This window comes from Haematobia irritans, chromosome 1 (assembly GCF_050003625.1).
Source record: "Haematobia irritans isolate KBUSLIRL chromosome 1, ASM5000362v1, whole genome shotgun sequence".
Taxonomy (NCBI): Eukaryota; Metazoa; Arthropoda; class Insecta; order Diptera; family Muscidae; genus Haematobia; species Haematobia irritans.
In genome coordinates this window covers 102,939,250-102,953,355 of record NC_134397.1, presented here as the reverse complement: position 1 = coordinate 102,953,355, position 14,106 = coordinate 102,939,250, and the positions used below count along the sequence as shown (strand labels likewise).

The following is a 14,106-nucleotide window of genomic DNA, read 5'->3' as shown; positions in this document are numbered from 1 at the left end:
TCCTATGGTGGTGGGTATAAAAAAAAACAACTCAACCACTAGCTCTTCGTAACGCTATTTAGCCCCAGATGGAATGGAGCCTGCGTCTCTGCACCCTCCCTACCATGATTTTAGCGACGCGGATAATTTGAGCTAAAATCCCTACATCAATCTTTACCTGATTTCCCTCACATCCAGCAAGAAAACACTTTCAAATTTACCAATTCATGATTAAATTCAATGATTTTTTTATTGTAATAACAATTAAAAGAAAAGAGTTACATTATCTACCAATCAAAAGAATCAAACTAGCCTACTTGCCATTGTATGTAATAATTCGAAAACGGTACAAAAATGCATGTAAGCAAAATAAGTCATTAAACAAAAAAAAAAATATCACACCATTAATTCTATGGAACTCGAATTACCGATTTTAGAATAGTAGGGTACTTAGAAACTAAAGAAATTAAATAATAATGTAGATCAAAACAAAAGCAAGCTGAAATCAATATACGAAAATAATATGTAAACAAAGAATAGTAAAATTTCTAAACTTCATTCATTTTGATCTACCATTCTTTCTTACTGCGTTTTTTTATTTTTTTTTTATGATAGGTAATACACCAAACAAAATCTTCGGTCTCATAAACAACAAAAAAAATATCATATTATAATTACATATAAGAGAATTGGACTCACCAGACTTACTCTCCCAACGATGAATGACGAGGCCTCCTCATGATGTTGGATCTCTTGGCTGCAAAGTTATTAATGAATGTTTTTTGTTGTTGTTGTTTTGGAGTGTTGCGTATTACTTTTTTTCTTACTTCAGTTGCTTATTCATACAAAATTATGAATGAGTAACTTTTGGTGATTGGAAAAATGACTTAATTCACATAATTAAAAATTAAAATTTACTTGTGAAACTTTGCTTGCAAAAACTTAAAAATAATAATATTTTAAATTAAATTAAGTTTAAGTTTAACGTAATAAGAATTAAAGAGGGAGAAAAAAATCGAAAAAGAACACCCTTTACTTCACATCGAACTTTAAATTAGTTTTTTTTTTCCTTTTTCCAATTGGAACTTATAAAGAAAAAAATATAATGTTTTATATATTCTTTCTTTTTGCAATAGAAGAATTAGGTCATTTCGAGATCAGGCACTGGCTGGTAATTAACTGGAGTCAAACAGATGATGTATCGGACTTTCGGATCTATAAAAATTATATCCTACAAAAGTCGATGATCATGGACTGGTTACAAGGAGACGTCCCGGAGCCCTGGTCTATCAGCTATAGTTGGGGGAAATGTACGTCCAAGTATTTCAGAATTTCGGTAGAATTTCATTCGCAACTGCTGGGCGATTTTATGAATGTTGCTTCAACTGAGTTTTGGGCCAATGGAAATGAGAAATTCTGTCCCTCTTCAAATCAAGATAATTTTTGTGTAGGCAATGGAACAGCCCCACAATGCAGGAAATTTCTGTCAATGAACAGAAAATTAATATGATGTGTCCTTGCCAAATTGCAAAATTTGTCTGTCCTTACCTCGTGGTATTTAATCCAAACTTTACAACGAAATTGGGTAAAATTGGATTGGGCAACAATCTGTTTGTCGCGGACTCCAAAGAGTCCACGCCCACGTGCCAAAGGGCTTCAAATATAAATGATAATTTCTGGAAATTTTTATCATAAATCGGTCGAAACTGTTCTTTAGCTCGAAACACTCAAATATTGATTTTTTCAATTATCAATTTTATTATTCAGCAAATTTTCTTATATGAAATGTGAAAAAATTCCTCGGATGACTTGAATAAATTAAGTTTTATTCAACTTTGCGATATTTAGCCTTGGCTATTCTTTTCTTCAGTTTAGCGGAACTATTAACTTCTCGAGAGATTGATGAAGAAGAGTTTTACAAAGGTGACAAAAGTATACAGCAAGACTCTCGTCTGCACAAGCTGTGTTTAGTGTGTCATCGGAGTATAAACTTATCGAAACCACTGTGAGGTCGATAACAGGGTTTCGTAAACGAGATCTGTAACCGGTCAATATGAATGACAGGATCGGTTACGGCTAGCAACATTAAAATCGAAGCTATATATCGAATCGGAAGCTATATATTCTATTAAAAGCAATAATACTTTTTAAGAAAATGCAAAAGAAATAAATATAAATCATAATCCATAATTCCCAATATATAATTTATGACGTGTAATGCATAATTTATAATCGCTAATTATTGATTTATAATTGATAACTTCTTATTTATAATGTATAACTTAAAATTATAATTTTCAATTTATAGACTATAATCTATAACTCACAATTTATAACTTTTATAACTGGTAAATTACATTTTATGATGCATAATTGATAATTATATATAATTTATTATTTGTAATATAATTTATGATTTGTAATTTATAATTTGTAATTTATTATTTATGATTTATAATTTATGATGTTTGTTCAGGTTGACACCCTGTTAGATTTAAGTTTCATGAATTGTAAAATACACCCCTGAATTATAACGATATCTGAAAAAATGACAAATGACTTATCGAAACTTTCTCTTACTTACTCTCTCGCTCAAATACCCGAAGGTACGAATACCCCCGCCAATAAATTAAATTTTAATTTATCTTTTTAAACCCGAAATTTAATTGTGTTTTTATTTATTCCCCCCCTCATTGATAAATTATTTTATTTAATTCCCCGCCTTTTCATTGGTCCTTCGAACCGGATTAAACCGCCCGAGATTTAAAATAAAATAATTTATCATTGAGCTTCTCTTTTTAGAGCCCGAAAATCAATTGGTTATTTTGGTATTTTTTACCCCCTAAATTATTGGCTATCACCATTGTTTTCCCCTATAATATTCATCATACCAAGGTAAGGTTGTTGACATTTATTAGTGGTGAAAATAAAGTAAACAAAAGTGCAAGAATATCAATAAAATAAAAGAAATAATAAATACAAAGTCACTCTTTCGTTTGCCTGTGTGTTGTTGTTGTATTTTCATTTGCCCATACGCTTTGGTTTCTAACAACCAAACGAAAACAACAGCTTGCATTATTACCCCCACTCCCGTCTCTCTTATAAAGTAGTGTGGTTGACTGTTATACGGACATACGTGTGTGTGTTGCATTCAATTGTACTACATGTTGCATTGCATGTTCGAGTGAGTTGTAACTGAACATTGCACAGTGGGCCCGATAGGAACAAAAGTTGTTCATTAAATAATTTTGAAAATTATTTTACATTGAAAAATAAATATTCAAATTAATTATTTTAATTGATTAATTATTGGAAAATATTGCAAGTAAAAGGCAATTGTGACTGTTTCGTATAATAAATAATAGTGATATCGAACTAACCCCGTAGTTTCACCCGTTTGAAATATTTTTGATTCTTGCACATTGTATCGTATACTAATACGTAGTTTTGTTGCACAGTGGTGTTGGTAAGACCAAAATTGAAATATTTTTTAATTTACGAAAAATATTCAAAGGCATTAAATATTTGTTTATTGCCAATAATAAAAAAAAAATCATAACTTTTTTTAATTTTTTGAACCCTATTTACGTTTGTTGTTGGAATTGAGTTCTGCAACCCCGTTTTCATACCAAATTAAACTTTTTACTCGAAATTTGAATTTTATTGAAAATAATAATGTCTGATATCAAGAATTTGATTAAAAGCGCAGACCGCTTAATTGATTTGGATATGTTCGTGACTTCGCTCAAGGAGGATGATCACACCGTCCACAGCCTCAACATTCATAAACAGGAAATTATTCGACTTTGGGAGAATTTCCGTGAAATTTATGAGGAATTGTGTGACACTATGGGTTCTAGTGATGATATTGCCAAAGTTAAGGCAAAATATATCGCAACATATAAGACGTATGTGCGTGGACTAGCCCTTATTGAGTCTTTAATTGAAAAGCTCAATGCGAAGAAGAAGTCGTCTAGTTCATCCCTTCCAATTCACCTTCCCCCTTGTGATACTGAGATTTTTTCTGGTGATTATAAATCTTGGCCTACGTTCAGAGACATGTTCTCTGCCCTATATAAAGATAATGAACATATCAGTAATATTCAGAAAATGTATTATCTGATGCAAAAGACGGAAGGTGAAGCCCGCGATATAATCAAAACATGTCCGATTACTAATGAGGGTTTTCAGATGGCTTGGCAAAATTTAGTCGATCGTTATGAGAACAAAAGGGTTCTTGTAAACGCCCAACTCAAGATTTTATTCAATCTTGCACCCGTTTTAAAGGAATCTGGCCCCTCTATTAAGCAATTGCAGCGTACTATGAGCGACTGCATAACTAATTTGTCTCTTTTGGGCATTGATACGAAGAATTGGGACGTTATATTTGTTTTCATATGTTCCACCCGTCTTCCTGAAGTTACCCTAGGACATTGGGAGCAATCTCAAGGGTCAAGTTCTGACCTACCTAAATGGGAAACAATGGATAAGTTTTTGACTGCTCGGTATCAGACCCTTGAGTCCGTCTTTGACATTAAAGGCGCCCATAATATTTCGACGTCTTCTGGTCCGAGTTATGTAAGAAAACCTACTAGCCCAAAGAGAAAGTCAATTACTAATAATAATGGTAATAGAAGTTTTAAGAGCTTCTCTACGATTATACCATCTAATTCTCAGCAGAAATGTCCTCTTTGTTCCGAATCGCATCCCCTACGATTATGCGAAGAATTTCTTCAAATGTCGGTTAACAATCGATTGGAAACCGTCAAGCGACTCAAATGTTGCACAAATTGTCTAGCTTCGTCGCACACTTTTAGCAATTGTAAGAGCTCAAATATATGTTTCTTCTGCAAACAAAAACATCATTCTCACTTGCATAGAAGGGAATCCTCAGCACAAGTAAGTCGAGATTCGAGCTCACGACCTGGAATGACCCGCGATATGGGAAATCCAGCCCGATCAGCTTCTGACGATGTTCCTTCTACATCAGAGGCTGCCCGTTCGTTGCAAACTTTTGCAACTGCTATGGAAACATCACAGTTTTCTACAGTTCTTTTGGGAACTACTGTGGTAGATTTGTGTTGTCATGGCGTGAAGTGTTCTGCTAGAGCATTGATCGATCCTGCCTCGCAAGCAACTTTTATTTCCCGAAAGTTGCAAAAGAAACTTGCTTTGCCGATATTCCCAGTTACTTCTGCGAATATTGTTGGCCTAAACGGCACGATATCGGCGAAGTCTACTAATGTTTGTAGGATCTCTTTGTGCTCCCCTATTGACCCAACTTTTGAGTTGTCGACAGATGCGTATGTGGTTGACAAGTTAACTGGTCGTTTGCCTACTTATTCATTGTCACAGCTACTAGACGTAGATCTGCCCGAAGTCACGATGTGTGATCTAAAGTGTTCTCATATGGACCTTTTACTGGGTGGTGATATATATTCTCGGATAATGCATACTGATGTTCATAAGCACCCTAATGGTGATCTTATTGCCCAGAAATCAGTTTTCGGTTGGATCGTGACTGGCAAAGTCTCCCAAACCAAGCCCCTACAGTCGGTGGTATCATTTTACAGCCACATAGAGGTGAATGATCAACTTGCTAGGTTTTGGGAAATCGAAGATGTACCGAAAGTATGCACTATGTCAGAAGTGGATAGATGGTGTGAGGAATTATACCTACGAACGACTTATCGTAATGATAATGGTCGATATGTTGTTTCACTGCCTTTTAAGCGTGAATACCCCAAAGATTTGCAACTTGGTTTGTCCCGGAATAATGCCATTTCTCAATTTAAGCGAAATGAGTCGCGGTTAATGAGAAATCCCGAGCTGAAGATTCAGTATGACAGGGTACTACAAGAGTACGCTGATTTGGGACATATGACCATGATTGATGAGAATAAGGTACATTCTTCTAATACTGTGTATTATTTACCCCATCACGCTGTTTTCAAGCCTGACAGCGCCACCACTAAATTACGTGTGGTGTTTAATGCTTCCAGTGTCACTTCTAATGGCGTTAGTCTTAATAACGTATTGTATACTGGACCCGTTCTACAAGCAAATCTAATTGTTTTGATTCTCCGATGGAGATTATTTAGATTTGTCTTCAATGCCGACATCGAGAAGATGTATAGGCAAATTCTGATTCATCCCGATCAGGCGTCATATCAGCGAATTGTTTTCCGTCTAGCCCCTGATGATATAATCCAAGATTTCGAATTGAACACGGTCACATTTGGTGTGAACTGTGCCCCATATCTTGCTATTCGGACCCTACTTAGACTTGCTGATGACGTCGAGGGTGAGTTCCCGACTGCTGCGGAGATAATACGTTCGCAGATGTATGTCGATGACATTTTGGCAGGAGCTCACAGTTTAGATGATGCCATGACGAGCCGTGATGAACTTATGGAAGTTCTAGGTTCTGCTGGGTTTAATCTAAGAAAATGGACTTCTAATGTGCAGGGTCTTTTGTTAGATTTACCCCCCGAATATTTATTGGATAATGACTTTTTGAATATTTCCAATGAAAGTACCGCCAAGACTCTGGGTTTACGTTGGAACGCTGGAAAAGATGTTTTCTTTTTCAAGTTGGTTTTAGCCCCTACTAGATCTTCCGTCACCAAACGAGCCGTTTTGTCTGAGATAGCTAAATTGTTCGATCCAGCAGGTTGGCTGGCCCCTAAGATAATAGTTGCTAAGATTATAATGCAACAAATTTGGAAGGACAAAACAGATTGGGACGAATGTTTGAAACCCATGACTCTGAATAGATGGTTTGCGTTTTTGGACGATTATAGTGAAATCGAACGGATAGAGATCCCCCGATGGGTTGGTTTCAGCCCAGACCATGAAGTTCAGCTTCATGCATTCTGTGATGCTTCTGAGAAAGCATATGCGGCTTCACTATACGTCCGAATTAAAAACGCCCCTGGTGATTATGTCACGCATCTGCTCGCAGCACGAACTAAGGTAGCGCCAATCAAGGTTGAATCCTTGCCCCGTTTAGAGCTCTGCGGTGCAACTCTATTGGCTGATATGGTTGAGACTATTCGCTCCGAGCTGAGTCTCCCAGAAATTGAGACATTCTATTGGACTGATTCGACGATAGTTTTGTCGTGGCTTCAGAAGCCCCCGTGCCACTGGCCTACGTTTGTTGCGAATCGAGTAGCTAACATCTCTACGAAAATCGGTACTAGTAACTGGCATCATGTTCTGTCACACGATAACCCCGCTGATATAGCCTCGAGAGGTTCTTCAGCGCGCGATCTTCTAACAAATAACCTTTGGTGGAAAGGTCCCGCTTGGTTATGTCGCCCTCGCTCCGAATGGCCAAAATCTACGTTTAGAATCATGACGAATCTTGAAACTAAACCGATTCAAGTCAATTTGAACCAATTATCCCCTCCTGAGGATATTTTGGCCAGTTTCTCTGATTTATCCAGAGCCCTAAGAGTTTTGTCATATGTATTCAGATTCTTTCATCGAATACACCCGAAGTTTAAATCGACACAGACGCATTCATCCTTCAACTTGGAACAGGGTGAGATCAACTTTGTGAAAGGTCGTCTTGTTGTCCTCTGCCAGCGTCGACATTTTCCTGAATATGTGGCGCTGGAGAACAATGCGCAGTTATCTCGAAAGAGCCCTTTATTGAATTTCAATCCGTTTATAGATTCTGATGGATTTATGCGGATGAATGGTAGACTTGCGCGTTCCCCTACTCTCACCTATGACGAGAGATTCCCCAAAATTCTACCCTATGATGCCCGGTTTACCAGATTGTACCTGGAGTACATTCACAAGAATACGGTGCATGGTGAAAATGCATTAATGTTGAGATTAATGAGATTGGAATTTTGGGTACCCAGATTGAAGAATCTCGTAAGGACAATCATCCATAATTGCCGTGCATGCGTATTGTTTCGGAAGAAAACTGTAGACCAAATTATGGCCGCTCTTCCCCCTGAGAGAACTACACTGTCTCGCCCGTTTACATGCACTGGAGTCGACTTTGCAGGCCCCTTTGATATAAAGACCTACATTGGTAGAGGTTGCCGTATCACTAAGGGATATGTGCTTGTGTTTGTCTGCTGTGCGACTAAGGCAATTCATTTGGAAGCGACAAATGACATGTCGACTGATTGTTTTATTGCTGCATTCACCCGATTTTTCTCCCGAAGAGGCTGCCCTTCTAAGATGTTTTCGGATAATGGGACATCTTTTGTAGGAGCTTCTAATGTTCTTGGTAGAGACCAAGCACGATTTCTCGCTGAAGTGAAGCAAAATCTTATTTCGCTTAACGCCTTCCAATTATTAGAATGGAAATTTATTCCCCCTGGTGCGCCACATATGGGTGGTCTTTGGGAGGCAGGAGTTAAGAGTTTCAAGACTCATCTTAAGAAAGTGTCTCACGCTCAGAAGTTTACTTTTGAAGAGTTCAGCACAATGCTAGCTAGAATCGAGGCATGCCTTAATTCTAGGCCCCTTAGTCCTATGAGCGATAATCCAAACGATTTGGCTCCTTTGACCCCAGGACACTTCCTTATAGGTTCTGCCCTTCTCTCCCCACCGGAGCCCGACACGGCAATTGAGTCGTTAAGTTATGTGAATAGATGGCAGAAACTTAAGGTCCTTTCTCACTCTTTCGCCAAAAGGTGGAAAGAGGAATATCTCGTTGAACTCCATAAGCGAAATAAGTGGAAATTTCCTCAAAGAGATTTTGCCGTTGGTGACCTGGTAGTAATCAGGAAAGATAATTTGCCTCCACCAGAGTGGAAAGTAGGTAGAATCGAAAAGATCTACTTAGGCCCCGACAACAAAGTGCGAGTTGTTGACATCAGGGTTGGAAATTGTACTATTACAAGGCCCGTTGTCAAACTCGTACTACTACCTGTTGATGGACAAAATTAATAACATTTTATTTTCTTTGTGTGTGTGCTGTCCCCATTTTTCGTATTTCCAGACATGTCTGGCCCATCACGTCGTCTCACAAATGAACGCCCTGAGGCAGATAAAGACGTCACCCAACGCACGAAGAAGGGTAGTGAGGTGCGGTGTAAGATATGTTTGCAGCCTCACGTACTTCGTCTCTGTCCTCGTTTTCGTGCGATGGATTCGGCAAAACGTCGGAGAACAGTGATGAAGCTCGGCTTTTGCTTCAACTGCTTGGCGGAGTCCCATAAACGCTTGAATTGCAAGAGCCGTGAAAGATGTATGGAATGCTGTGGTGAGCACCATACGATGCTCCACCCGAGGTTTGTTGGGAAGCGTGAAAATCACCCCAGTGCCGTCGCTAGCCGACCCCAGAATTCTAGGAAGGCCACGGAAAAACCTAAACCTATGAAGAAAACTCCACGACGAGACACCCACCAAAGGCGCTCGCTAGATGCTCGTAGCAACACCAATGCAGCCAATAGTATGTCGACAAATCCGGAATCGCATCAACCTCGAGCCGCCGGCGGACGATGCACCTGTGGTCACAATCCGGTCAACACTTCCACTGTTAGCCCCAACACCGGCAGTGGACCTGCTACGATTGTGATTCACGTCCATTCTGGGTCCCATTGAATTTATTTATTTATGTTTTTTGTATTTGTATGTCCATTGAATTGTAAATTGAATTCTCGTTTTTTTATTGTCCCCTAGCTCCTGCTTGCCCCTATGTTGCATTCCTGCAAGGGGGGCGGGATGTTCAGGTTGACACCCTGTTAGATTTAAGTTTCATGAATTGTAAAATACACCCCTGAATTATAACGATATCTGAAAAAATGACAAATGACTTATCGAAACTTTCTCTTACTTACTCTCTCGCTCAAATACCCGAAGGTACGAATACCCCCGCCAATAAATTAAATTTTAATTTATTTTTTTTTTAAACCCGAAATTTAATTGTGTTTTTATTTATTCCCCCCCTCATTGATAAATTATTTTATTTAATTCCCCGCCTTTTCAATGTTTTTTTTCAGGATTATTTAAATATATTTATTTGAATATGCCATAATCAATATTCGGAGAAAAGGTCGATAACTCATCGCCTACACACCCTGACTTTGTTGTTTAGGGTATAATAATTGTCCGCCGCCGAATGGACAAATTTATGTCGGCTTAGCCGTCAATCCGCTGCCGCCGGAGACAAAAATTTAGTGTCATCCTCCGCCGACAAAAATGGGTCGGCATCATTCTCTGGTTACAACACATTAAGTCTGTAGCGTCTGTGTAATGTGTACATACGTAATGTGTGTATACATGACAATAAGTGTGTGGATCTTGAAAAATAAATGCTAAAAAGTTGAACTGAAAAATTGTCTGGTGGGCAAACCTTACCCTTTCACTACGGATGTCCACTACAGAGGACATTCGAAAACGACTCCAAACTCTAACTCCCCACTTAGTTTGGATTTATTTCTCGATGATATTTTAAAGTAGAGACCCTTATCTAACTAAGCTATTAATATTTTCCCTATTGCTGGCCACTAAATGTATTTTCATAACATCTCTTGACAATAAGCGAAAAATACACAATTTTGAGACAATTTTCCTACTGTACATCTCTATTAAATGTTTATTCATATAAAAACTATAGCCTATATTATTTCAGATTCTTTTTTGATTTTTTCCAACACTTCAACAGATATTACAGGCCAAATAGCGTTTAGTTTCTTATGACAATTTGGTCACAATTCAGAACAAACACATATGACTTTATAAATAATTGTGGTAGGCCTTCCAAACAATATTTTTTCTACATGCTGTTAGTACAAGTAGAAACAGAGGAAAAATGAACATTTTTAACATAAATTTGGTCGTTTGTGTTTACATTTACTTTCTTTTCGCTGAAGAGTGTACATTAGATAGGGTCACGGCCTAAAGGAAAAAAAGTTGATGCGGTCACCCCCCAGTTTTGTAGCATATTCGAAGACAATTTCAGAACACCAAAATTTTTTTTTCGTGCACCCTACGACCCCCCGAAATACAATTTATTGTGATGTGTCGTCATTTAAAGTCCGATCGTGGTTGATCAGGGGCTATATTTCGGGCATTGGTCATTTTTGACTCCGACGTCAAATTTGATTTTTAATTTTTTTATTTCGCTTCGTATACCCCTATGATGCCCATTTCTGATAACCATTATAAAGATCTTAACAAAAAGATCGGACTTCAAATGACGACACAGCACAATAAATTGTATTTCGGGGGGTCGTAGGGTGCACGAAAAAAAAGTTTTGGTGTTCTGAAATTGTCTTCGAATATGCTACAAAACTGGGGGGTGACCGCATCAACTTTTTTTCGTGACCCTATCAAGTGTACATGCTCATTAAAGTTTCATTGTGAATAATAAACATAGATCTTTGGTGAGTTGAATTGGTGGTTTATTTTATATATTCGCAAGAAATTTAGAGTAAATTTTTAATCTTTAGTGAAAATGCCTCGGGGAAGTGAACTATCAGATGGATAACGCGTGCCACAAAATTGGAGAAATTGTGTCGGCGATAAATCGACATGGCGATACGATTGCCATTCTTTAAGGTAGAAGCCGTGCAAAGAATTAAGACGTCAAAATTAAATAGAAAATAGCCCAATTCTTACTGAAGTGTTATTTCCTACTGTAGGTTAGGTTAGGTTATGTGGCAGCCCGATGTATCAGGCTCACTTAGACTATTCAGTCCATTGTGATACCACAGTGGTGAACTTCTCTCTTATCACTGAGTGCTGCCCGATTCCATGTTAAGCTCAATGACAAGGGACCTCCTTTTTATAGCCGAGTCCGAACGGCGTTCCACATTCCAGTGAAACCACTTAGAGAAGCTTTGAAACCCTCAGAAATGTCACCAGCATTACTGAGGTGGGATAATCCACCGCTGAAAAACTTTTTGGTGTTCGGTCGTAGCAGGAATCGAACCCACGACTTTGTGTATGCAAGGCGGGCATGCTAACCATTGCACCACGGTGGCTCCTACTGTAATTAAATTATATTTCAAAGATCTTAATACAAAAATTAATACACTACCAATGACTAAACTCAAATTAATATAACGTTTTCATTGATACAACGTACGTCTTTCATTCGGACAATGAACAACCTGGGTTCATACAAAGAATTTCGTTAATACAACGTTGGAATTCATCGTATTAACGAAGCTCTTTCTACCAGTGTAGGTGGCGAAAAACTTTAAAATCCAGAGAGGTAAACCTGAAAGATAAATATACGTAAGAATGCATCACACCTTAAGAAGTGATGCAAATTCAGTGCAATGGCTGTTGAAAGGGTAGTCATCCGTCCTATGACAAGCCCATGTTAAATTCATCGCTTCTGCGTCAATTTTGCACCACTTCCGGATCCAAAAAGAACATTTTCACCACTTTTTTGGCGACGCTTTTTTGCTGGGCTGTCAATCAATTCGTGCTAAAAATCGCATTTCTGCACACCCTTTCTTTCTTCTAACTATCCTGGTGGTAAGATCGATTTTCTTGATTTTCCCGATTTCCTCACTTCATCATCCAGTATGACCATGTACCTTTCTGGATCAAAAAATGATTGAAAATGGAAGATAATCGGGTGATAGAACAACATTTCGCTCTTTTAATTTAATTTATTTTGAATTGGTACTTTGGATCATTTCCCTTTTCAACTTATATATGTGCCAAAAGTATATATCCTTAATTTAATTGGCCTTTTGTTCTAATTCATTTAAATTTTCACCCCTGTGGTATCACAATGGACTGAATAGTATAAGTGAGCCTGAAATATCGGGCTGCCACTATACCTAACCTAACCTTTAAAAGCATGTATAACAGTTTAGAGACAATTTCAATGTGTCATGTTTGTATTCCTACTTCAATTCTCTGCTTCTTCTTTGACTCTGGGGAGGAGCGACTTTGACCCCCCCCCCCCCCCCAGAGAAATTTCATAGCTCCGTCAATGCTCTAATGGAATATCACTTTTGAGTTCTGTGATTTGTCAATTACACATGTAAATACCAAAATTAAGAAGGTTGGTCCCAAAAATTTTGCTCTGGATTGTTGTTTGAAAATGCATACATACATATGTACATATCATTGAACTAAATTTAAAAGATCAAAATTCGGCAAGCAAACACTTTTATTGGAAACCATCATCGTAACAACACAACTTGAATTCAGGTTGTCGGTCATTATGCGCTTTTACATCAATGCCTTGTATAATCCATAAGTTGTTTACGACTGTTGATAATGTTTACTCAATACCAAATTAACACATATAGGAACGTGTTAAAAAGTAGGAATATGCCTGGAATCGTTTAAATAAACTGTAATTGGACTCTCTTATGTCGTAAGTAAGGGCCAGAGGTGTGCGCATGAATGAAGTTTCACGAGGAACATTTTACTCACGCACTATATGTGTTCTGGCGCATATTCAGGAAATTATAAATCGTAGTCACACAAGATTCACGAGAATTTTGATAATTCACTACAATTTTCGTGGCATTAAGTTTTTCGAGCTTCAAGAATCTCTCATTATTCTCATTCTCATTATTCACGAATTTTTTAGTAACATGACAGTTGCGACTGACGGTAATTCTCGCGATTCACAAAAATGCTAGCGACACGACTATGCATTCCTCGTTAGTCATGGCTCACAGCGGAACTAATTTGGGTGCGCAAATTAGTATTAGTATTATAATGTCAAAACTTCATTCCATAGCTTTCATTTAATAAAGTAAAGGTCTTTTGCATCGCTACTGGTCTTTTGTTTCGTTAACAAGCGAAAAATTCATATGCACTCAAAAAACTGTGAACCACGGAAGAAAAATTTTGGTTAGTTGTAGAAAACTTAGGTGACTTTCGGAAATTTTTAACTAAACTGTATTTTTCGACAAATTCAAGAAAATTTATTTGACATAATTAATTTATTTCACTTGTTATGGAAAATCTCGTAGTTTTAAGGAAAAAATGGACCTTAAAATTTAAGAAATGTGTTTAGAGCCATACAAAGATCAAGATGGGCGCACTTGTGGCAAATTTTAAGAAATTCTGAACTATTTTGTGGCAAATAGGAATTTAGCAAATCTTTAGCTTCAATTATGTATAATTGTGTCCCCTTTTTTCCCTATATCGAACGAAAGCATTCTTCCGAATTTCAAA

At 37.6% G+C, this 14,106-nt stretch overlaps 2 protein-coding genes across 2 annotated transcripts; both read left to right on the top strand.

The window, feature by feature from the left end:
- Positions 1 to 2,673: 2,673 nt before the first annotated feature.
- LOC142221525 (uncharacterized) lies at positions 2,674 to 9,760 on the top strand. The gene is made up of 2 exons (XM_075291279.1): positions 2,674 to 2,874; positions 8,948 to 9,760. Exon 2 carries the CDS (start codon positions 8,950 to 8,952, stop codon positions 9,550 to 9,552), a length of 603 nt encoding a protein of 200 aa, XP_075147394.1. The 5' UTR covers positions 2,674 to 2,874; positions 8,948 to 8,949; the 3' UTR covers positions 9,553 to 9,760.
- On the top strand, positions 3,655 to 8,895 carry LOC142229876 (uncharacterized). The gene has a single exon (XM_075300453.1). It carries the CDS (start codon positions 3,655 to 3,657, stop codon positions 8,893 to 8,895), a length of 5,241 nt encoding a protein of 1,746 aa, XP_075156568.1.
- Positions 9,761 to 14,106: the final 4,346 nt, after the last annotated feature.

What these genes read in the sequence shown, in the direction of transcription:
- LOC142221525 (XM_075291279.1), top strand. Translation starts at nt 8,950, where the DNA reads ATGTCTGGCCCATCACGTCGTCTCACAAATGAACGCCCTGAGGCAGAT.
- LOC142229876 (XM_075300453.1), top strand. Translation starts at nt 3,655, where the DNA reads ATGTCTGATATCAAGAATTTGATTAAAAGCGCAGACCGCTTAATTGAT.